The sequence below is a fragment of the Neopsephotus bourkii genome, unplaced genomic scaffold (assembly GCF_033783945.1).
Source record: "Neopsephotus bourkii isolate Nb327-2 ecotype Australia unplaced genomic scaffold, CSIRO-AGI_Nbou_v1 NB_1768, whole genome shotgun sequence".
NCBI classification, from domain to species: domain Eukaryota; kingdom Metazoa; phylum Chordata; class Aves; order Psittaciformes; family Psittacidae; genus Neopsephotus; species Neopsephotus bourkii.
In genome coordinates, this window is record NW_026902242.1 from 1,032,489 (window position 1) to 1,056,839 (window position 24,351).

The 24,351-nt window shown below is 44.4% G+C and overlaps 1 protein-coding gene across 7 annotated transcripts in view; it reads right to left on the minus strand.

Annotated features, from left to right (window-relative positions):
• The window catches only part of TRPM8 (transient receptor potential cation channel subfamily M member 8), a 51,137-nt gene that overhangs the window by 16,386 nt on the left and 10,400 nt on the right, over positions 1-24,351 (minus strand). The window contains exons 2-17 of one of the 7 annotated variants that reach the window (XM_061379375.1): positions 23,956-24,060; positions 22,633-22,706; positions 20,186-20,342; positions 16,497-16,674; positions 15,692-15,864; positions 14,929-15,103; positions 13,871-13,938; positions 12,289-12,486; positions 9,820-9,922; positions 8,866-8,984; positions 8,235-8,525; positions 7,530-7,625; positions 6,508-6,637; positions 3,471-3,616; positions 2,900-3,012; positions 2,224-2,440 (exon numbers count right to left, since the gene is read on the minus strand). In XM_061379375.1, the coding sequence (XP_061235359.1) occupies positions 2,224-2,440; positions 2,900-3,012; positions 3,471-3,616; positions 6,508-6,637; positions 7,530-7,625; positions 8,235-8,525; positions 8,866-8,984; positions 9,820-9,922; positions 12,289-12,486; positions 13,871-13,938; positions 14,929-15,103; positions 15,692-15,864; positions 16,497-16,674; positions 20,186-20,342; positions 22,633-22,706; positions 23,956-24,054 (2,337 nt within the window). In that variant the 5' untranslated portion in view covers positions 24,055-24,060. The other 6 variants (XM_061379372.1, XM_061379374.1, XM_061379368.1 and 3 more) reach the window with 6 other exon arrangements.

The window sequence follows — 24,351 nt, forward strand, 5'->3', positions numbered from 1 at the left end:
CTATTGCTGAATTGCAAGTCTAGTGGAAATCTCTCCCCATTCTCAGACTGATTGGTACTGCACCCTGGACCCAAAGCTTGAGCAACTTCTGGATCCAGTTCAGAGGGGAGTCATTAAGGCAAGTAGCTTAAGTAGGAGAAACCTCTGCCAGGCCTGAAGAAAGAGACTGAGTCCCTGATCCTAATTCTTTCAATTTCCATTGAAATCAAAGCTTAGTAGAGTACTGACTCTATAAGCCTTGAGCCTCTGGAACTGCCACTTTGCTATTCCAGCTGCACAACTGTTGCATTGCCTTCACACAATGGGATGCACTGCTAAAAACGGACAGTTGTGGAAGTGACTAGGGTGTCAGGCTCAAGGTATTACCAGACACTGTTTCAGCATCTTGAGACTCACACACATCTTTCTTACTACTGAAGCTACCAAAGGCTGTGCACTGAGTAGGGACAGCATTTCTGAGACCAATGGCTTTGGGTTGTCTCTGTTTAGTAACCCCCTAAATCAAACATAAGTTGTCTTGCTATAAATGGCAGCGAGCAGTTTTGTATGAACAGCTGAATGCATCTGGTCTAAATGTCCTTCACAAAGCAGTAAGTATATCACTGCACCACAGCTGTATTAAATGCAGCAAGTTTAAGCCTGATCCCTGTTATGTTAAGGACACAATTGTGGGTGGAGGAAAGAGATTTTGGTCTAAAGCAGAAACAGATAAAGCTGAGATAGGTGCGTGTAAGGAGATGAGAACAACCAGGGCTGCAGTGCTGTTCAGTCCTTCAAAATATCAAGCACTTGCCATTGCTAAAAGCTTAATGTGCATAGAGGTTTGGTCCAGATTCCTTCTGCATTTCAGAAAACGGGGCTTTCCTGCACATCCTGTAAGTTTTCCCCATCACCTCACTGGAGGCGACATCCATGTGACTAAGAAGAGAGCAGGAAAAAGGCATCTCCCATTTCATTATTGTCATGACAACTCTAAACAGGACATGAGAAAGTAGCTCCAGCTAGTTAAAATTCCCTTAGAACTTCCATCAGAAGCGAAAACAGGGCTGAGCCAGTCAGTGCCTTATGATTCAGATACAGCTCAGTCCCCCTGAATAGTGACACAACCTGCTTTACATTTGGAACCATGTCTAGCTGTCACCCCCAGAGACACCACTCTAATCAGAGGGCTGATTCCTCCCCAATTACCTGAATGCAGCAGCTACTGCGCGACTCCAGGCAACATCACTCTTACTGAGACATTGCCCTGCATCCTGCCCCTTAGCAAGACAGGTTTGAATCCAAAATAGGCTTAAGATAACTTTAAACCCTCAATAAAAATCTCTGTTTCAACTCCCACAATCAAGCTGGTACAGTTTGGCCACCAATTAATGGGATTCCTGGGATCTGAAGCTGTTCTGCCTGCTCAGGGTACTGACAAATAGTGACACTGGGAGGAAAAAAAGGGTTCTATCCCTAAGGCTTTCCCCAGGACTTTTGCTGGGTGCAGACAGTGACAGATCCAGAGACAGAGCCTAAATCAGCAGAAACAACACTCCATTAGTGGTCTCATTGCAACAGTCTTTGACTTTTTCCCCCATTTTCCTTAGGAAAGAAAGCTGCTTTTTAACCAGGGTACCTACCACCTTGACTACTGGAAAGGAAAAAGACCACACAGCAAGTTAAGCACAATAACATCAACACTCAGCAATGTCATTTGATCTCAGTGTAAGAAATGTTATTGCAGGGTGGTCTGATCCAAAACCACTCATATGGAGACTAATGCCTTACAGGACAATGGGAAAGCAGCTCTGCACTGAAACCACACATCCCTTTCTCTTCTGAAGAGGCAGAAATCATTTGATCTAGAGGTATGCACCAAGATAAATGTGTTAAATCTAACTTCCTGATCTCAACTGCTTTGGAAATCCAAGCCAAGCATTCCTGAGAGTATCTCCACTGGCATCAGTTTAATCCACACAGCTTCAAAGTCAATACAAATTCCTCTCAGTGCATGGACTCTGCAGCTATTGGGACACAAATAGGAGGGTTAAAAAATAAGTCAACTGTGCCTTGAGTTGCCTGAACATATCTCCCAAGAAGTGGCTCCTCTTTAACTCAGAAGCAGCCTGCACTTCCTCACGCTACTAGGAGGGGGGAAACCACAAGGCACTAAGTACTTTTGGGTTTAATTTAACTTTTTAATCTAGCACTAAATGGTTTTGGGTTGCAAGCACTGCCTACTTGTCTCACTTCATCACAAAGCAGAATGAAGACCAGGACGTAAAGGATGATCTCCAGGGCGGTAGGTTCCTTCTGGAAATCCATAAGCAACACGTAGGCGAAGAGTAACAGGAAAGCGATGTAGAAGATGACATTCCAGGAGAAGACCACAAAGGGGGAGGTGAAGAAAGACACATAATACAGAAAGAGTTTCTTACTCTTCTCCACAGGCTTTTTCCTGAGGAATTGAAAGAAGGAAAAGGTGTCAAAGCAGAGCTTTTACGTCTGGAAACATTTGCGTTCTTCATCAAAGTGAAAATGAGAAAGGCTCAACGTCTAGAACAGGGCATTACTTTCAAGGTAATGCATGCTCTGACTTCAGGCATGAAGTGAAACTGGCACATCTTAACTCCAGAGCAGAGTGAGGACATGATCTGTCAAAATCCCACTCAGCTATTAAATACCTGTTTGAGAGTGACTGAACACCGAAGCAGGCTCTCCAGAGTGGATTTAGAGTATCCATCCTCAGAGATACTCAAACCCCATCTGGACACAATCCTGAGCAACCTGGTCCAGCTGACCCTGCTTTGAGCAAGGGGTTGGACTGGATCATTCCAGAGGTCCCTTCTGACCTAACTGCCCCATGTTTCTACAATTGACTTGTATTGCTTCTTGTAATGAGAAGCCAGTTGATTACCTGAATGAGATGAAGCCACAGCCTATTAAAGGGAAAAAGAACAGACACAGTATAATCTTCCAGTTATTAGTATCTCTTGAAATCTCTCCATACCACTGCTTGGAAAGGAAATTCTGTAGGGAAGAAGAAAATATCTTCATTTGTTCTAACAGCAACAAAATAACCTGGGAATGCTATTAGATTTAGGAAAAAAACCCAAACCAAATCACTGAGATTTCAGTCAAAATACCTGGGATTCCTGTTTCAAAAATACAGCAAGCTTGGTGTTAGTAACAGTGAGCTGGTTCCTCAGTCCAGCCCTCTTACAGCCTACACAATGAGGGGTTAAAAATGAGGCTACTTCACAGTGGGTAGTACATCCACACTATGCAGACACAAAGCTGTGCAAGGGAGAAGTCACTTCAGGTGGTCTTTACCATCTACCTCGTTGTGACTTACAGCTCTTCATCAGCTCTTCCTCTCCTGACTTAGCATTTGTGGGCAAATCAGCCACCTTCTATTTCCAAAGAAGGGGATTTTTAAGGTATCCAGAGTTACAGTAACCCATGCACCTTCTTTTCAGTGCCATTACCTGCACTCCTGGCTGTGCGATGAACTGCTGGTCTCTAGCTTCCACTGCTAGTTTCAGGCAATTGCTCCCTCCCCAGGCTTCACAGGAGTAAGTCATCAGCTGCTCAGCCAGATCTTCATCATTGCTGTAGCACTCAGTGAACAACTCTAGAGGGAAGAGGCAGCCCCACGCTGAGCCCCATGCTCAGATTCAATTTCCCACCAACTTGGGTGCAATTGTCTTCAGTGAGTTCCAAAGTGTAATGTTTGTAATACTGAAGCATGCAGACACAAGAACTCTTGCCACACTTCCAGCATGGTGAAACAACTTGTGTGTTGCTTTACAACCCCACTTTCATGGATTAAGAATTCACATCTGGATGGAAAATGGAAATACTAAACCAGCTCAAATTGAGCTGCTAAAAATTGAGTGAGAAATAGGAACTTCTCCTACTCAAATGACTCAGTATATCTGCTTGTTTCATCTTCTCATTCATTTAGCATTGATCTAAGGCCAGGCTGGATGTGGTTGTGAGCAACCTGATCAAGTTGAAGATGTCCCTGCTCATTGCAGGGGGTTTGGACTAGATGACCTTTGAAGGTCCCTTCCAGCCCAAACCATTCTATGATTTTAATGACCTAGTCAGTCTCAGTAGTTCCATATTAACAGTAAGGTTGAACAAGGTCAGAACCTTAATCTTTTAAACTGGGAAATGCACTACAAATATAGTTGAGTTTAGAACAGCCCCAGTCATCTTATTCTGCCCATAGGTTTTTGCCACTAACATGCATTTAGAGTAAAAATCTCTCTCTTTCCAGCTCTGGATGTTTCCCACTGAAAGGCACCGCTCTGTATCGGTATATCTGTGACAGCACAACTGCCCTCAAGAGTGATCCAGCCCCTCCTAAAACACAGCAACCTTCACTAGAAGCACTTCTCTCCAACAGCACATTTCCCCAGGCATTTCAAACAGCTGTGTCACCATAACAGCAAGGATGTACACACACAGCAATGCTTTTGGCTGGTGTTACCACGTACCCTGCGATATGCAGACAGATCTTGATAGACAAACTTCAATGGGATGTGTTATTCGCAGTGTCTTGCTAAATAATCAAGGCCTGAGGGATGTATATAGCTTTAGGAAAATCTACTGAAGCAGTTTTTGCCTTGTGAAGGAGGAGATACTTTCTGGTAACAAGCAAGATATTTTCAGTGTGGCCTCAAGCCACCCCTCAGTGAATTGTGAAATAGCTTTGCTGACATGTACACTCAAATCAGGCTTAAGTTCAACAGGCCAGTGTAGTCTCCACTAGCCCAGAAAACATGGTCTGCTTTTAGGAGCAATAAACCAATATCCACCTGTGGAGACTATTGTGACCTTTCAGTTTGGAAAAGGAGCCCATAAGAAAGATGGGAAGAGGCTTTTTGACATGGCCTGTTATGACAGGATGAGGAGTGATGGTTTTAAACTAAAAGAGGGGGGATTCAGGCTGATGTAAGGAAGGAGTTTTGTACAATGAGAGTGGTAAAACCTGGCACAGGTTGTCCAGAGAGGTGGTGGATGCTCCATCCCTGAAGACATTCGAGGCCAGGCTGGATGTGGTTCTGGGCAACCTGATCTAGTGGAAGGTGTCCCTGCTCATTGCAGGGGGGCTGGAACTGGATGAGCTTTGAAGGTCCCTCCAAACCCAAACCATTCTGTGATTCTATGATTTCCAAGATTTGGCTAAATGAAGCCATGACTGAACTGATCTATTCCTGGGGGTAACACCACCTCAACAACAAGACTGCACGTGAGACTTCCAGAAGCCATTTCCAGCAACATTTCTATGGCTTCCTATTGAACCTGCAAGACTACTACAGTTTACCTGTCACCTAATCTGATGTATGGTGGTGACAGCAAATTGGTGGGCAGCAATGCAGTTACAGAGATCCACTGTTTTCTGCACCATGCAAGAGAACAAGGCCATAACCTGCAATACAGCCCCAGAGGAAACACCCTGTTGTATCTCCCTGCAAGTTTAGAAACCCAGGTCCTGCACCACAGGGTTCACCACAGATAAGCTTGGCTTTGTAAGCTGTGGGTGCTACAAATGAATCCCTGCTACGGTATCTGGTTTTCATTGGCGTGGTTCTCTGAATAACATGCAGAATAACTGGACACTGAGGAAACATCAGCATTATTGCTCCAGGAATTGGAAGTGCTAAAGCGAAAGAACATCCCCCTGCTCGCCTGTCACCCATCGCCCCCATTAAATAAGAAGCTACTGGCCACTCAAGCCCAGGAGATGCAGAGCTCCATTCTGAATCACTTGCAAATGGGGAAACTGAAGGTCATACAGAAGAAAAAAGATACCAAAACCTCAGAGAGCTCTGAATTACCAATTACCAATAATATTACTTCCCAGAATAAGGAAGGTATATGATGATTTTGCACCTCAGAATTGAGGAATTCAATACACTTTTTAACTGCCATTTCTTCTCACTCCCCCAAAGTATACCTGAAAGGTGGCTTTTCTCAACCTGAAATTACCAGCACTCACACAGAAAGCTTCTCTTACTCTATATTCTCCTATTTCTGGCAACACTGTCATTAAAGGTAGGTAGTTTTTCTTCCCAAGGAAAGAAATTCTCTACCCAAACCTTCCCCCACAACACCCACTTTTAGAGACAAGCTGTTCAGACAGGACACACAGTTTCTGCTGGGAACAGATGGTGTGGAAGAGATTTCCAAGCACTAAAAACACATTAAAAGGAAGCATTTAATGTTGGATATCTAGTTTTCTAAATAAAGCTTTCTTTCTACTTCCTTTGGAGATGATGAAGAAGATTCTCTTCTTTAACATCCAGGCTGGATTTCTGGGCAGCATTTCAGACGAAGTTCAGCATTTTTGCTGAACAAAACTAGCAGGGTTACCAATTCTGCTCTGCACAAAATCAAACCAGCACTATGTAACCACTGATAAAGCACCAGACCTGGAGAGCATTAAAACAAGTTGTTTTTCTGATCTCTGCCCCCTTCTACTACATTTCTAAAGGACTTAAGGAAGGTACTTACCTACTGCTCTTGTTTCATACTCATTAGCAAGTTCCTCAGATTCCCCAGCAGCATTTATATCATTCTTCACCTTTGCCATGCTTTTGAGGAGCTTACTGGCCCCAAGGGCTGCCAAAGTGCAGCCTCTGGTCTATGGAGAGAGAGTTCAGTCATGCAAAGCCCTCTGCAAAGGGAATGTGACAGAGTCTTTAAAGCCATACTCCTTTCTTTGCAGCTGCTCAGTTCCCAGTCAAGACTGGCAAAGGAAGATCATGTCCCACAAAACTAAGGATAGCTATCTGGCTTGATAACAGCACTGTGATCAATTGGAAAAGGTCTTGTGTTCAACAGTTAAGCATCAGCTTTGCTGATATCACTATTTCTGGCTGAAGAGTCACAAAATTGGGTCTGCTCTGTCACAAGCTACACTACCAATTCCACTGTCCCCCCCGGCTGGACTAGTTGGGTGTACCCAGAACTGATCTAATGGACTATATTAGTTCGTTCCATTCCATCTACATGTGCAGGGAAGAAGCCCTTTGTTTTGGACACGTGCAGTCACTTGTACAGGGAAGAAACAGTTTCAGACATGAAGACCAATGTGATCAGGAGCATCCATTAGCTTTGCTTGCATTAGCCTTGCATTTTCAGACTGGAAATATGTATTTAATACACTAAATGTAGTGTCTAATCAAGATTAGAAATTGATTTCAATTAAATACCTGGAATCACAACACATCCATAGTGTGGAATGGGTGGGAGCTCTGCATTCGAGTTTGAGCACAGATTAGAACACAGAGCTATAGGTAAATACTAGCTTGGACTGCTGATTCAAACATGACATTAGGAAAATGTCATCCAAAGGAAATCCACACTCAAACACAAAATTGATAATATTAAACCTACTTACAGAGTCAGCTAGAAATTATCTCCTGTAGTTTTGTGTTTGAAGATGGATCCAGAGCCTTCAAAGGCCTACAAACCAAAGACAGGGAACACCACTGTGCTGTTTGCAAAGAGGGATAGAGGAGAACTGAACTTACTTGCTCCCAAATGACTTTAGACAACTCTTTCTTGTTCTGAAGAACTGACCAAATAAACAGAGCTTGCAATGGGTGCCTTGTGATAGGACACTCATCCTGAAAGAAAGAGCAACAACTCCTCAGACCCAGGCTCACCAAACTGTTCTTAACAGGAACAAATCCTAGGCTGCCACTCTCCTGCTTTCATACCTTCTTGCTTTTACATACAGATCCCATTGATCCTCTCTCTTGGCTATCTGGCAATTATCACACACTTAGGTTATACTACATGAAGTGCAAAAGGTACTTGACACTCCTGCAACAAGCAAGGTTTAAGATACTAGAGTCTGTACTAAACTATGAGTGCAAATTCCTCATGCTCACCTGGCACCTCTGTATCAGCCTCTGGATTGACACTGGTATAAATGATAAGCATAACTAGAGCATCTATTGCTCCAACAGGAAACACTTTAACTCAACACCCAAACTCACCCATTTTTATTGTGGTTAAATGACCCTTACATGCACTTGTAAAATGGGGCAGTATATTAAATGTAAAGCAAGGCTGATACAAGGCCAGGCTGGACAGGGCTTGGAGCAACCTGCTCTAGTGGAAGGTGTCCCTGCCTAGGGCAGGGGGCTGGAACTGGATGAGCTTTAAAGGTCCCTTCCAACCCAAACCAGTCTGGGATTCCATGATAATTTTAATCCCTGTTTATCACTTACTGAAAGCTGTATCTCCATCTCATCCTTGCTATTTTTGTCATCTCTCTTGAGACCCCTTCGGAAGTCTTCAACCATCTTCCACACAAATGTGAGAAGCGCATCGTTATAGGAGTTCTTTGCGATCTGCAGGTTCTTGAACACCAGGCTGCTGAAGTTGTTGGTGTACAGCTCTCGAAGGACCCCTGTGGTTAGGAACTTCCTCAGATTCAAGCCATTTTCCAGGAAGAGTCGGACAAATTTGGGCCTGTCTTTCACTAGGGCTGTGAACATGACATCCTGTAGGTCAGCAGACTAGGAAGAAATGGAAAAGCAACTATTAGGGAGCATGAGAGACATGTAAAGCTTACTAAGGGCCTGACACATGTGGCTACCTGCCACATTTTCCTTCATGCTGCCACATTTTAATCAGTTTGTTCTGTATGAAACTGGCTTTGTTGGGTAGCCTAAAGTACTTCTGGCATGGGCAGATAACCTTTGCAGTCAGTGATGCCAGTGCAAGGAGGAATGGACGCTTGTACTTATCAACCTCAGAGGGTGCTGAGATAGTGGCTGCTGTTACGATGTTCCTCTTCCTCCTGCTCCCCTGTCCCATGTCTCTGACATGACATAGTCAGACAGGAGTGGTCTGTACCTCCCAGTTTCGGTCATTGGTGAAGATCTCATCACTGGCCAGGTCCAACTGGTTCCACTCCAGCAGCAGCTTCAGCTGCCCATTCCAGTTATCCCTGTCATGTTCATTGGTGCTGAAAGCTGCAGAGAAGAAACAATCCTCTGGGTAAAAAAAAAAAAACAGAGGCAGAGGAGCTTCCTGGTGTACTTGTTTGTCTCTGCTTTCACACTGTACCTGACAAGACCCATATCAAGTGTCTTTCCCCAGACTGATGCCCATCTTCCCGACTGGGTATTAGAAGATGCTGGAGGCTTAGAGGCATATCTATTGTCCAACATAGACCACAGATGAACTGCTAGGAGCACATCATTAACCACACTCAGCACAATGTATCTTTCAGGCTCCTCAGTATTCTGCATCCCCTACACAAAAGAAATTCTGCAGGAATTCCTCTCAGTCGGGCCCTATGCAAGAAACATTGTCAGAAGCTCCAGGGTGGACAGGGCCTTGGGTGACATGGTCTAGTTTGAGGTATCCCTGCCCATGGCAGGGGGTTGGAACTGAATGATCAACGTATATACCAGAAGATACTTGTTTTAACATTGAAGGATGCTGAGTAATCCATTTACAGGATAAACAGATAACTATAGAAGATCCTTTGCTTGGCTTCCTGCCTCCCTCTGTCTTACATACTTGTGTGCTGCTCTCAGAGATGACATACCAGCATGCTAAAGGCTCTGCTAAATGCCTTCCTAATTATCTGGACTGTGTCTCTATCTCACCCGCACTAACACATCCCATAATGGTGCTGTAGCCTGTCCACACCACTCCAGATGAAGACAAGCTCCACACTGTGTCAGAAGCTTAAGGGAACCTGTTCTAGAAAACAAACAGCCATCTTTGTTTCATTTATTTAACAGAAGAAACTCCCCCCAAAAACCAACCAACAACCAAACCAGAGAACGAATCACTTGCCTTTGTAGAGGGCGAAAGAGATGGCGTTGCTCACAATTTCATCTCCAGCTTCTTCTATTTTGATAACTGTCAATAAATGAGGGCTCTCAAGGACTTCTTTGATCTACAAAAGCAACAGTTCCATTTCAAAGCAATCTTGGCTGTTCTTTAAAGGAAATTTCCCATCACATCACAGCAAAGCTGCTTCCCATCAGTCCTGTTGCCATGTACAGTTAAAATTTAATCAAGTGCAGACAGAAGTAGCTTATAAGATTTATTTTCGAGTCACCAAAGTACAAGATTAATTCTCCTCTGAACATACAGCAAAGGACTGTGATTTGCCTATGCAGAACGTCATAACCAAAATGATCTAATCTCAATAATTATAAACTACTCATCAAGAAAAAACAGATTGTAACAGCATAAGTTTCAACAGATGTCTTGTTTGTTAGAGAACAGTTTCTATGTCCTCGTGCTTTGTGAAAAACAGAGGACACTTCTCACATAACCAACCCTTATAATGTTCCTTCCATTCGAGCACGTAGAAAACAAATAATCTTAGACAAGATTATTTCAAGATTTACTAATCTTGGACAAGATTATTTCTCTTATTACAACCTTATTACGAATTTGTTAATCTTAGACAAGATTATTCATCTTCAACAAGATTACAAGAGAGACATTGAGGTGCTGGAGCGGGGCCAGAGAAGGGCAATGGAGCTGGTGCAGGGAAGCAATGGAGCAGGTGCAATGGAGCCTTCTGGAAACCAGAGGCTCATGGTCTGCTCAGGGGGTGTTCTTCCTCTTTGGGGTTGGATGCCACAGCCCCCAGGCTCAAAGTGCAAGTTCAGACGTGGTTTCTGCAGGACTGTCTCTGCAAAAGGCCATTCCTACCCTTTTCCCTGTAAGTTTCTTATTAAAGAAGCAGAAAATTGCTGAGATTGGAAAACAGCTCTGGAGATCTAGTCCAAGCCTGTTGCTTGTAACAAATGGAGCAGGTTCCCCAGTGGAACTTGCAGGTTGTCCCATGGGCTCACTCTGCCAAGCTCTGACCAAGAGATTTGAGTGGAGCCTTGCCAGAAACAACAGCTGCTTGAACTTAAATAGCTGTTCAGACTTCAATACCAGCAGCTTTGACTGGTTTATATCAAAGAAAATACAAATGTTTCGGTGCCTGAATTCCTCTCCGGGGCCTGCAAACAAGTCACAATGGTGCAGTCATGAAAAAAATACAGGCTGGGGTGCAGAAAACTGAGAGAAGGGGCCTTAAATGCAATATTCCCTTTTCCAGCCCCCATTACATTATGAGCTTCAACTGAGACTTGAATGTTCAATGACTCCCCACTGTGAGCGCATGTAGGAGAAAATGAACCGAGAGGAAAACCAAATCAGACTCCAAGCTAAAGCACTGGGCAGTTAACTGAGAAGGTCAATTAGCTCAAGTTAATGGCTTGTTCACTGAGCTAAGAAGTTCTTGGAACTAAGACCTCAACATCAAGTTTTAAAGTTTGCAGAAGCATATCTAAAACCAGGTCCTCCTGAAGGTCAGGCAGCCAGAGAGTTACAACTGGATTGGCACAAGCAACCTAAGCTAGCAGATGCTCTCCTTACTTCTCCAGTTTTCCCAGTCTCCAGAAAACACTTGCAATGAACAGTTACATATGGGATCACAACGGTGACTACATCCTGAAAGCACTACATCCTGAAAGGTCAGGATTTCACCACAGCAGCCTCTACTCAAAGAGGTACAAAAGAGTAAAAGATTTTGCTGATGTATATACAGTGTTGTACCTTCAACTGCATCCCACGTACACAGTGTAGTAAGTCACTGCTAACAAAGTCCTGATGGAAATGGCAGAGGGATGCTGCTGTGGTGAAATCCTGACCAAGTAAGCCTCTAGTCCTAAACATCCCACTCCTACTTTGGAAGGGAAATCAGTATTTTAAGGGATGCAGGAAGACAGGAACTTTGACAACAAATGAAAGAATGCCAAAATAGAATCACTCCAGTATCAAAGTCCATGGGTAGCAGTGCTAACCCTTTTGTCTCTGAGCAGGATGCAACAGCGTGGGGCCTGATTCAGCAAACAGCCCATTTCTCCACGTTTACAAAGCACATAAAATAGCAACCCCAACAGCACATCAGCCAACAGACACCTACAACAGACATTGCTCCAGAGCAATGGCAAGCATCCAGAGAGCAGACAGTTACCAAACATGTGGTTTTGGCTTTCCTGTGCCTGGATGTGTGCTGCCCACCCAAAAGACTGCAGTCCCCACTCTTTTTGTTCCAATCCCTGTAAGTTATAAGAGTTTGAGATTTTTCAGTTTGGAATCTCTCTGGATATACCATGGCAAGGAGCCCCACATATCCTATAGGTGTATCACCAGACAGCAACATCACCAATTTGGAAGTCACCAGCTGTTCCTGACCTCCTGTTTGCTCTATCCTCCTCCCACTTTCAGCTCCCTGAAGCAGCCTACACTTACCCATTTGATCCAGCTTTCAGTCTCCTCTTCTGAGAGCCTTGAAATGGTGCGAGGCAGATACCTGAGCAAGCTCTCCTTGACACATGAAGAAGCAAGAGTGCCTTCTGCCTCCATCAAGCTAGCAATAACATCAGCAATCCGACCAGAGCCTTCCACCACAACACAGGGGATCTTACTCTTGATGGCCACATTGATAGACTAGGGAGCCAGAGAAGGACAGGTGATCAATTGAAGCATGACTGTGTTAGGAGCTTACTATTCAGTAGAAAGTCTAGGGATTGTAGAGTTAGGTGAGAAAAACAGGAATCCATGGTCCAGAGCAGGGCATATTTAATATTTCATTTTTAGGTTTGCTCTAAAACCTGAATGGATGCTTCATTTCATCTTAGGACCTCTGATTAAGACACTGAACTCTGCATCTGTATTCACTTACAATCTGTCTGGGGGCAAAGCTGAAATTAATCATGTGAATGGAACCCAAAGCCCCAGGAAGCATACCGGGAGGCTGGGATAACGGCCTGGTTCAGAGTAATTGATTAATCTTAGCAGTGAAGTAGTTACAAAGACTGTGCTTTGAATTCCCATTATCATCTGACAAAGCCAATCTGAACAGCATAGCTCTGGGCACAACAGGCAGTACCAAGATCACCCAAAAGAAAAGATTATAAATATCACCTGTTTCAGTTTTATTGACTCAAGCACTGACATACTCTTTTCACTGCATCCTACCCTCTTGCAATTCCAGCCCATTTGCCGGTTCTTTCTCAAAGTCCTGCAGCCCAGGCTACATCAGCTCCTCTTCTTGCTGTTCATCAGAGCCATCTCATCCCACACAGCCTGACTGCACATGACCTTGGTTTAAATTCCCTGCTGCCAGGTCCCTTTGCTCCCTCAGTCACACCCCCTCTGTGCAGGCCACTCACCTTCACTCTTGCAAGGTTCATCCTCTTCCTACCTGTCATCTGTTTGAATGTGATGCCTGCTCCCTCCCTTTCTAGGCTTAGAAGGGTCAGAGTCAGCGGAGCCCTCCTTCCTTGCTCAGCTGCCTACATCTAAAGTAGGTGCAGACCACAGTTCTCAGGAGCAGCAACCATGAGGCAGCTCAAGCAAGCTCAAAGCCAGAGTATCTCCAGCACAGCTCCTCCCTGTGTATCACAAGGGAGTACTCATCTCCACTGAGCATGAGCAAGCCAAGTTTTCCCAAAGCTAAGTTCAGGCAAAAATGGTACTAAAAAGCTTGATACCTACATGGCTGACAAAGACACTTCTGACTGCTGCTCAAATTAACACAGGAGAAACATTTCCATGCTGGATTTGCTATGGAAGAACTGAACTGTTCCAGCCAACAGTTTCCAAGGATGTCAGCCTGAGGCAGAAACTTCTTGCACAGAAAATCTTAACCGAAACGAACTTCAGCTTCAATCCAATTGCAAGCCAAGTCTTTCCATAGCAAGTGCTGGGCAAGCTTCAGTAATAATAGGACTGTCTACTTGATAAAGCTGCTTGTGGCATAACCTCTCTTAACTCCTAAAGCAATGTCCTGGTTGTCACTCTTGGAAATGAGTAAAAGAAATGAACTTACTTTCAAAGTCTCTTTTCCTCCACCTTGGGCAAAACACACGATTGGAATCTTCCCACCATAATTAGATTCTGTGAAACATGCCAAGGGAAAAGCAAGAAAGGGAAAGAGTGAACCCATTGATGCAGCTTGAACACCTCCTTTTTCCTGAGTACAGTGAAAGATTTACAAGCAGTTCATGCAAACACTTTGCTACTGGATTACTGTTGATTTTGCCAAATCCATTAACAGTTCTTCCTGGTTTCAATGGAGAGTTAGTATTGCCTGATGTTCTGCACAGCTCCCTTCAGACACCCTTCCAACAGGTGATTGTTTCCTCCTCTCAAGCATCACTTTTAGTAGCTCCAGAGTCCCCCAAATGTGATTTTACTGTAGTTACTTATTTTACTGTAGCTACAACTTTGACCACGTTGTGGTTCTTATCCCAAGCCAGAACCTCTGATTCCACACTTCCAATAGCAAAGGAAAGTGAGGAATCCTGTAACTCTATGAGCTAGTGTTTAACAGACATCCCAATTTTTGTAGTGATTCTAGGTGCTTAATCATGACTAACAGCAAGGATGCTTCAGCTGAGGTACACAGTAAAAACTAACCCCAAAACCTCTTTAACTCAGAATTTCCTTTAAAGGTTTTGGGTATTTTTTACCCATTTTGGCAAAGAAGGACCTGAAATGATTCAGGAGCAGTTTGCAGATGGATTTCACAAATGGATTTCTTCAGAGAAGCCTTATTTCAGCTCCTGCAACAAGTAATTGTGCTTCAGCTACATGGAATTCAGCACCAGGGTAAGTTTCCAACAGATAGCAGAAAAGGAGGGAAGGCTGTATTGCTAAACCAGACCATTTGCTGTGTCTCATGAAGGATAACTATCACATAAAGGAAGTAAGATAAAGGGAGGGGTATTTTTCTGAAGAGCACTGGGTGTGCAGTTACCACATCTCTTCCAGCTCAGCATCCAAAGAATGCTACCACTACCCTTTTGTCCCCAGGAAATTACTGTACATCAGCCCCAAAGCAGGGATTAAGGAGAAGGAAGTCTGCAGCCTCCCATTCACACCTACCTGGGATAACCCGCTCTGAAATGTACTTCTCTAACTGAGTTCGTACTTTGGCTTCTATTGCTGGGTGTCCATGGGTGCCATTATCAACCAGCAAGAGATGGGTGTGATTATTATCCAAGCAATAGAGAGGGTCTCTCTTGAGATCATCCATTATGTAGTGCGCCAAGTAGTACCCCTGGAAGCACAAGCACAGCGTTTGAGAGACCCAAGGGTAGAGCATGCACAAGCCTTCAAGGACAAGCTGGTGACAGCTGAACCCCCAGTCACCAACTACTCCTCATTAGTGTTCAAGGCCAGGTTGGACACAGGGGCTTGGAGCAACCTGCTCTAGTGGAAGGTGTCCCTGCCTGTGGCAGGGGTTGGAACTGGATGAGCTTTAAGGTCCCTTCCAACCCAAAACAACCTGGGATTCTGTGAGAACTGTTTAGTTTACTCCTGTTCTAGGAAGAGCTTCTGATGTTTTGTCTCACTGCTACATACACTGAAGAAAACCTGGGCCCAGGTTGAATTGCTGAGGACACAGTAGGCCTGTTCAAGTACACAGAGATGCGCTTCTACACAAACGTTGCACTGGAAAGCACCCTCCTGAGCTCTGTTTTCCCAGACATACAAGCAGAGCTTGACTGAGCACTCAGCCCAGACATCTCATGGCTGACAGCACCAGCCTAGCACAGATACTGTTAAGATGATAGCAGTTGTCAGTCAGGGACATAACACCATGGCCAAGCCTCTCCCTTCCCACCAACTCAGACATGGCTCTTACGTCAGTATCACCACTGCGGATCAGACTTTCCCGGTTGGAAATCATGCCCCAGGCTGCTATGCCAATAGCCACCACGTTCTCCTCTGAGCTCCGACTGATGGTGTTGTCTCTGACCACCTCCCCGATGTACTTCATCAGCCCGTAATGCGTGCCTCCTGTGAAAATCCAGGCCCCTGCGGAAAACGCCCAAAAGCCTGTAGGGATGCACTGGAACACCCACACACCTAATGCAGTACTTTTAGGATGGAGCCAGGCTCTTCTCAGTGGCAAACAATGATAGGACAGGGGGCAATGGGTACAAACTGGAACACAAGAGGTTCCACTTAAACTTGAGAAGAAACTTCTTCTCAGTGAGGGTGACGGAACACTGGAACAGGCTGCCCAGGGAGGTTGTGGAGTCTCCTTCTCTGGAGACATTCAAAACCCACCTGGACACATTCCTGTGTAACCTTATCTAGGTGTTCCTGCTCCGGCAGGGGGACTGGACTAGATGATCTTTTGAGGTCCCTTCCAATCTCTAGCATACTGTGATACAACATCCCATATCCCTCTTAAGACCTCAAAAGAGTCATTTATTCTTCAGTTAAACACAAAAGATATGCTACACACCTTACTTTATCTGGGCAGCTTATGACTAGTTCTCAACCCTGTTACTTCCAAACCATTAGGTCATATTTGCCCCAAGTGCGCCAGCCAAGCAGAAACAAATTGAATGCTCTGCTTCCCTGCTGATCCTCTGAGCTGCTGCCTCTCCAACAGTATTATGCAGGAATACATTCGTCCAGGCACACCTGCAGGTCTTTACCTTTGGACTGGGCTATGTAGATCAGCCTGCTGAATATCTTGCGCATCCGGGGCTTGAGGGCAAAGTTCTTTGCACCCCCAGTGACAGAGATGACAAGGTTCGGTGTCTTCAGGTGCCAGTGCTGGGTCATGAGATCATAGAGTGTTTCAGAGTCTGTGTCACATGACAAACGAATGTACTTGGGAGAGAGAAAAGACCAAACATAGCAAGAAGTAAATAGCGATAGCTGGGAACATGGTGTTCTCTAATGAACAGTCTTATGCCAAAAGGTGATGAAGTCTTTGTTTCTTCTTCTAAAGCATCTTTATCCCCTCCAGGCATCCAACCCACCTTCCTCTAGAGGAAGGCAAGAGCACTGACCTTGGTGTTCAGAGGAACATTAGAAGGATGAACGTAACACTGAATAAGCTTATGGTGTAACAATTTTAACTGTACCAGTGCTAATTATAGCTTAGATCATGGATTAATGGTAGCATTGTTCTAAGTGATCTAATAATTATAGTTGTATTTTGATTACACTACTAAGCCTTTATTGAATGAGCTATAAATTCCAGGCTCCACGTGCATAGTGTCCCTGTTGTAACATATACCCACAACAGCATCTCAAGGATAACCCATAACTTCATTAAATACATAGTAAAGCTTGAGCACAGTATGTGAGGAGAAAATGTTCGTATCTTGAGAGGCATTTAACTTCACTGAAAGGACATATCGATGTGTTCCAGGACAGGCTCCCACGAGTACTTACTGCATCTGTCTCAGAAAAACATATCATGGAGGAAGCCTAACAGGCTCCACCAGCAGCTACACAGGAGAGGTAGGGGACTCCCACAGCTTCTGCTCTGAGAAGCATCAGCCACATAAAGCCTTGGGTGTTTTCCAGGAGAGAAGGGCCTCTCCCCCCATAGAGCTTACCAGCAGAATTAAGCGCTCCACAGGGCCATCCCCACAGCACATTCTGTTAGCTCTGTAGTTAGAAGGCATTTTTCTAAACCTTACTGATACACAAAGTACCTTGAACCTGTATGACTACCTCTGTTGCACCAATAATTAAGGTTTCCAATTGAACGACATGTTGTTTTCATCTATACATGTTGTTTTCACCCATTAAAGCAAGTACCAAACAAAAGATGCTGCAACCGAGTTGCTTGTACAGCTTCTCTCATACATTGTCACAGTGTATAACTGAAAGCACACTTCAATTCCACTTAAGTTTCATACAAGGTACTAGCAACTACACATCTGATGCTTAAGTCCTTGGCAAGGCTCTACTTAAGCAGCTGAACCTCCCCCCGGTGCAGGCAATTTCTTTCTCTGAGGTACAAGGGTGCCATCTCCTGGTGCACACCAACCATGACTGATCCAGCCCTCCAGCGCAGACGATGCCAAGTGTTTCGGCCCCTGAACTCAAGAGAGGTGTTCAGAGAAGCATTTTGCAGCTTGAGGGTACCAGAACATAAAAGACAGCAACTACAATGCTCTTGGCTGTTACAGGAGCTGAGCAACACTGCCGAAACAGTGAGCTCTTAGGCAGGACTTACGAAGTGCAGAGATTTTATTGGTCTGTTCATATCTAATAGTTCTGCCCACAGCTTTTTAGGACTTATCTGTCCTAAAAAGCATGATGCAAGGTATAAAACTTCCCATCCCTCACTGATAATAGTGGGCAGTTCTTAGGTTACCTTGGGTTTGACATCCTCCCCATCGTGCATAACAGGAAGCGAAAATACTTGCCATGTTTTAAGACATGCCTTACAGTATAGGGAATGAGAATGGAGAATAAAGATGTAACTTCAGCTGGCGTGTTGATGGGATAAATTAGGAGACTTATCTGCAGTATTTGAACAAAGTATGCTTTGAAACATGCACATGGACCTTGAGAGTCCTCCTGAAACTACTATGAGCAAACTGATTTGCAATGTGAGAAGGGGAACACAGCCTAAGGAAAGAACATTTAAGCTTTGAGAACTCAGAAATGTGGCAATAGAGAAAGCTATTTCTCCTTTCAGTAAAGGTACACAGCAGCTACAGCAAAGTACTATGAAGCTAAAAGATACGTATCAAGAAATATGTGAAGTACTTGGATCTGGTTTAATCATGATTCAAAACCTTCAGTCTTTTTTCACCCCAAAAGACTTCATTTCTGCTACTTTGCATAAACCAAACTCAATTAATTTACATAGCATGCTCACATTTCCCTCATTTATTTTGATTGTCTCAAGCAAGCTGCACTGTTGGTAAATAGTAGTCATTTAGAAGAGACAGATGAGCTCAGCCACATGTGACTCCTCACACAGTACCACTATAAATCATCACGAACAGCAACACCAGCTCTTTTCTTCTTCCCACCCCTCCACTCCTATCCCCACACCAAGGAAAAACACAGGAAAAGATTAAAACACAGCAGAATAAAACCTCTGAAGTTCCACTGATCTCTTAGATTCCCAGTGAATGTACTGTCACTGTAGGATCTCCACCCTGGGAAACAGTATTCAATCAGTTATAGGGCTGAGCAAGATGGTCTGTGAGGATATCCTCTAAGCAAGAGATTTGGCTAGAAAACCTTGCAGAGCCCTTCCAAACAAAACTACCATAGGAAGATGTGGAATACCTTTTTCAACACTGCACAACATCCTGCAGAGTGGCCAGACCAAGACCTAAAATACTACTGTATGGAAAGGAGCACAGTACATCCACAGAGTGTAATGATCAACACACAGAACAGCTGGGGAAGAAGGGAATATAGGTTGACAAGCTCTGTAGGCAGACACTGGATGACATGCTGCACCATGGTAAAGCCATTACAACGCATGAATAATGACTTTATGGAGTAGTAAGCAGGTAAGTGCAGCTTCTCCACTGAACAGTGCAGATCCTCCAAAGAGAGGTCTTACACCATCTACAGATATGAAAACCCTATGATTATCATCTCCCGGATCCTGCTGAACCTTTGAAGGCAAAGCATGTTACACATACTCCTTACCCAAGACTTGCACCGGTGTACACCCTCACATCATTTTCTTTCTAAAGCATAAGTTAGTCCACACTGGAAAGGTGCAGTGTTCCCCAAAAAACCCAGCACTGTAGTGGTGTTAAAGTCAGTCAGGAACAAAGTATCTTGATCAGGAGCTTGATCATTCAGGTACTTCAGCTTATCCTGTTAGGTTCACCACTGAAGATAGGTAGAAGGGTACTAAATTAGTCTTCAACACCATGACATTTCCATACTGACAGGGACCACACACTGGCCACTGTAACCACACACTAACATAATCAGGGTACAGAGTCCCAGTGAGACACAGATTTAGTTGTAAATTAATTCACCTACCCCAAGACCTTTACAATTGTATTCCAGGCCAATTTTAGTAAACCCAGCTACTAGGAAAAGCAAACAACTACCTCATCCACCCATTCTTCTGCCCTGCCTGGACACAGAGAACATCTTTTCCCTCCCATTGCCAGCCTACTAAACAAATAACAGAAGAAATTATTTTTTCTTACCTATATTCAGGGCTTGAGAAAGCAGCTTGTCTCCTTTGTAGCCTAACACCTTCCATTTCCATTAGAATAAAATCAACTTTGTCTTCCCCTTCCCTGCTTTTCAGGGGTTCCACTGGCATAGGGTTCAGGACTCTGAATACAGTGCTCCCAACAGGAGATTGACATATACCCTTGATACTCCCGCTTACCTTTCCTCTTTTTCCCATGTTTTCAAACTGAATGTCCCCAAAGGCATCAGTAGGAAGTTCCTTAGTGTGCTTCTTGTAGTTCCATTTTTCATTGGTATTAATCTGAGTGCCCTCTATGTGTTGATTTTCAGGGTATCCACATTTACATAAGTTACCCCTGAAAGAAGAATGAACACACATAGAACCCCAGGTTATCATCCTGAGCACGGAAAACCAAGTTCTGACATGTTTATTAACAAGACAGAACATTTATTAGCTTCTGCTTAATGAGGAAATTCCCAAGAATTGTTATGCCTCATCCCTGGCAGTGTTCAAGGCCAGGTTGGATGGGGCTTGGAGCAACCTGCTCTAGTGGAAGGTGTCCCTGCCTGTGGCACGGGGTTGGAACAGGATGAGCTTTAAGGCTCCTTCCAACCCAAACCATTCCAGGATTCAATGATTCTGCAATGAACCTAGAGCTTGTAGAACAAAGGGTGCCTAAAGCAGCAGTCACAGGAAGTGCAAAGTCTGGGAGCAGGGTTGTACCAACACAACTCAAGGCAAGCAGCAGGTGGAGCTGCAGAACCAGTTGTACATGGGACTCTACTTGGATTTGCTGCATGACAAGTCAACAGCTAAGAGACCAGCACCTGCTTCCTCCCCCGATAATCAGCTTCTATATAGCACTGGGCAACCGAGTGGAGCATATCTCAGGAAGCAGGCTATGTAGAGAGATGAGCTGACACTTCTGGATTGCCTTGCATATATGACCTTTTTCCTTATCACAGATAAAGTTCAGTCACCAGCTGCTTATCTGAAACTACAACTCTGCATAGAAATGAAGAACATGAACCAGAACATCAGACACCATCAGAAGTGACCTAATCTGCTCCTAACCTGATGGGTACAGATGATTTCTTTCCCTTTTTGTGCTCTCATCCATATGAAGAGTTCACTAAGATGACTACCAAGAGTAATCATTTCCAATGCAAGTACAGGCGGTTTACTGTGTTCCTAGCACATTCTACCCCCACCACCTCTTAATCTGATGCATGGCATGGTGTGCAGTCATTGCCAATGCCCTCCTCACCAACACTGAAATTGCACCGAAGGTAGGAAGAACTAAGACTTTGGTTGTGCAGGGCTAGGGAAAGCTAGGAAAATTCAGATCTTAGGCAGAAGCTCTTCCCTGGCACCAGGTGCTGACTGATACAGCTGAACAGGAGAAGCTTGTGCCCAGGCAGCCAGGAAGCCACCAGCATCCTGGCCTGTATCAGCACCAGTGTGGCAGCAAGGCCAGGGCAGTGACTGCCCCTCTGCACTGGGCACTGGTGAGGCTGCACCCCAAATACTGTGTTCAGCTCTGGGCCCCTCACTACAAGAGGGACATTGAGGTGCTGGAGCAGGGCCAGAGAAGGGCAACGGAGCTGGTGCAGGGCCTGGAGCACAAGTGTGATGGGGAACAGCTGAGGGACCTGGGGGGTTCAGTCTGGAGAAGGCTCAGGGGGGACCTGATTGCTCCCTACAACTGCCTGACAGGAGGATGGAGCCAGGAGGGGCTGGGCTCTGCTCCCAAGGAACAAGGGATGGGACAAGAGAAAATGGCCCCAAGCTGCACCAGGGCAGGTTTGGATGGAGCTGAGGAACAATTCCTTCCCCAGAGGGTGCTCAGGCATTGGAACAGGCTGAACAGGGCAGGGCTGGAGTCACCGTCCCTGCAAGTGTTCACACACTGTGGAGATGAGGCCTCAGTGCCATGGGTTAGTGGTGGCCTTGGCAGTGCTAGGGAACAGTTGGACTGGATGAGCTTAAAGGGCTTTTCCAACCTGGTTGATTCTATCAAGGTACTTGTGTATTAACCCCAAAACCTGTTATTTCCAGGTTTTATACAAACCCCAGAGTCTGGAGCAGTGAACTCCAAAGTGAAGGGTGCGTTAAACAAACTTGGAAAGTGTAATACCAAAAATAATTGTTTATTTCATCTTTCTCTCATCCTTTTTTGATTGCTGTGTTTCTGTCTGGTTTATAATGAATTATTACAATAGTAGATGTATCTAGTTCATAAATAAACACATACTGGGGGGTATGCTCAGCAAGTTGCTACTGATGGTTGTGCAATGAAATTGTTTGGGGATCACTGGTCTGGAGCTGGCAGAAGCACCCCGAGGTGCCCAGGCAACCACCAGCCTTCCAGTTATTTTGACTGTGGCTGCAGAATACCCTAGGCACATGCAAACAAGCCAAGCAAGGAAAGAAGCTGTCCTGAGGTCAGGCTGCGTTGCTGGATTCAGCCTCTTCATAAAGCCCCGAGAAGTTTGCTTCCCATTGGCTTAGCAATAAGAATTATAATAATTATGATACTATAGAATTATACTATACAATTCTAATTAATCATTATAAGAATCACAGAACATCCCCAGCTCCCAGCACCCCCATGCCTGTAAAACATGAGAAGAATATCTGCTTACATTGACTTGGTGTCCTTTGTAAAAAAGACACATTCTCTCTTCTTAAAGTTCTCTTGGATGAAGCTGACCAAATCCTTGAAAAGAATTAAAGAGAAAAGTTTACCTACAATAACTCCTAAACCAGAAGAACAGATTTCATGCCCTAAGAGTTGCTGGAGAGCCTATTTTAATGTCAACTTTTAATCCAAAAGACCCACATAGAAAATATGTTACTTGATTTCAGCGGCACAGTCCAGGTAGCTGTAAACTATGGAGCATTCCCATTTGCATGCACTGCCATGTTTGCAATAACTTACAGCACTACCAGTATCTTTGGGGTTAAGTTATGCAGATACTGCTTAAAGACTGTGGCCAACACTGTTTCTCCCCAAGGAAATACAGACGTAGACTTTAAAATCCTCTAGGCTAGGAGCTATTTTAATTCAACACAAAAAGACCCCAGCAGGAGATCTGAACAACTTAAAAGTGGAGCTTTATGTGAGCTCAGTGGAATGCCAAGTCTCTCCAGCTTGTTTAACCATTAACCTGGAAACTCCACAAGCACAGGGGAAGCTTTCACATCTGGGAAATGCAAATTCGTTCCAAATGCCCCCTTGCAAGGTAGGAAAGCAAAAAAAGGTTTCTGGCTTAATGATAAAGGTTTGGGAGTTTTGTACTGAAGAACAGATTTAGCTGGGGATGAAAAGGGAAGACCTACAACTATCGTTAGTTTTGCACTTTGACAGAACCCTAGTAGTTAAACAGCAGTTCAATTCCAAACAGAAAAGCATTAAAAGTATAAAATCCAAAAAGAAAATGGAAAAGAACATAAGCAGCTACAATGATGCAAGACCAGAAAAATAAAAGGGAGGGGGAACCACTTGCTAACGACCTAAGAGCTTGTCATTAGGCCTTCAGAAGCAAGCAAACTGCCACACAATCGCTGTGATCAGCAAAGCATTGAGGCTTGAAAGGGATATTTAACATAATGATATGTTGTCTGCCTTTGCCATCAAGTTGCATGAAGAGGCTGGGGGGTTCTTTATAGAGACTTCGAGATGAGAGGATTTGTCTCTGAAATAGGAAAAGGAATTGAAAACCAGAAGTGACTAAGAATGTACGTAAGAGTTACAGGGTCAAAAAGGAATGCAATGCATCTTAGACTTTAACCATGTTAACAAAGCACCAGTGCTACTGCTGCAGGGTCACTAACTAGGAAGACTTCTCCATAAAGGGAAAACTAACAAATCAATCCTCCTCCTTCTGACATGACCCAGTTCGTAAAGGACTGTTGCTCACTCCCAAGACAACAGGCAAGCTTAGCAGGATGGAGCAGCTACTCACAGCGTCACTGCAGGACACATCGATGCTGCGAGACATGCTGGAATAAAGGAGTCTGGAGCTCTCAAAATTGCCATTTCTTCGGTGCCGCATGGTGCCCATCGAGACCTGAAAGAGCACAGTGGAGGGGGAGAGGTACCAGTACCCTAGGAAGGCAAAGGAGAGGTTAATTTGAATCCAGCATAAAGAATGAGGAAGGGTATTGATCCCTAAAGGTGAAACTAACATTCAGAGAAAATATTTTCTTTCACACTACAAAGACACTTTCCTCTTTCTTTCCCTGCATGAAAAAGAACTCCAAGTCAACATGCTTTGAGAAAGGAACATACCTTATAAGACATCCCATTCAATTCATTGCCATATCTCAATTCGCCTTCCCTTCTGATGGGCATGCTCGCT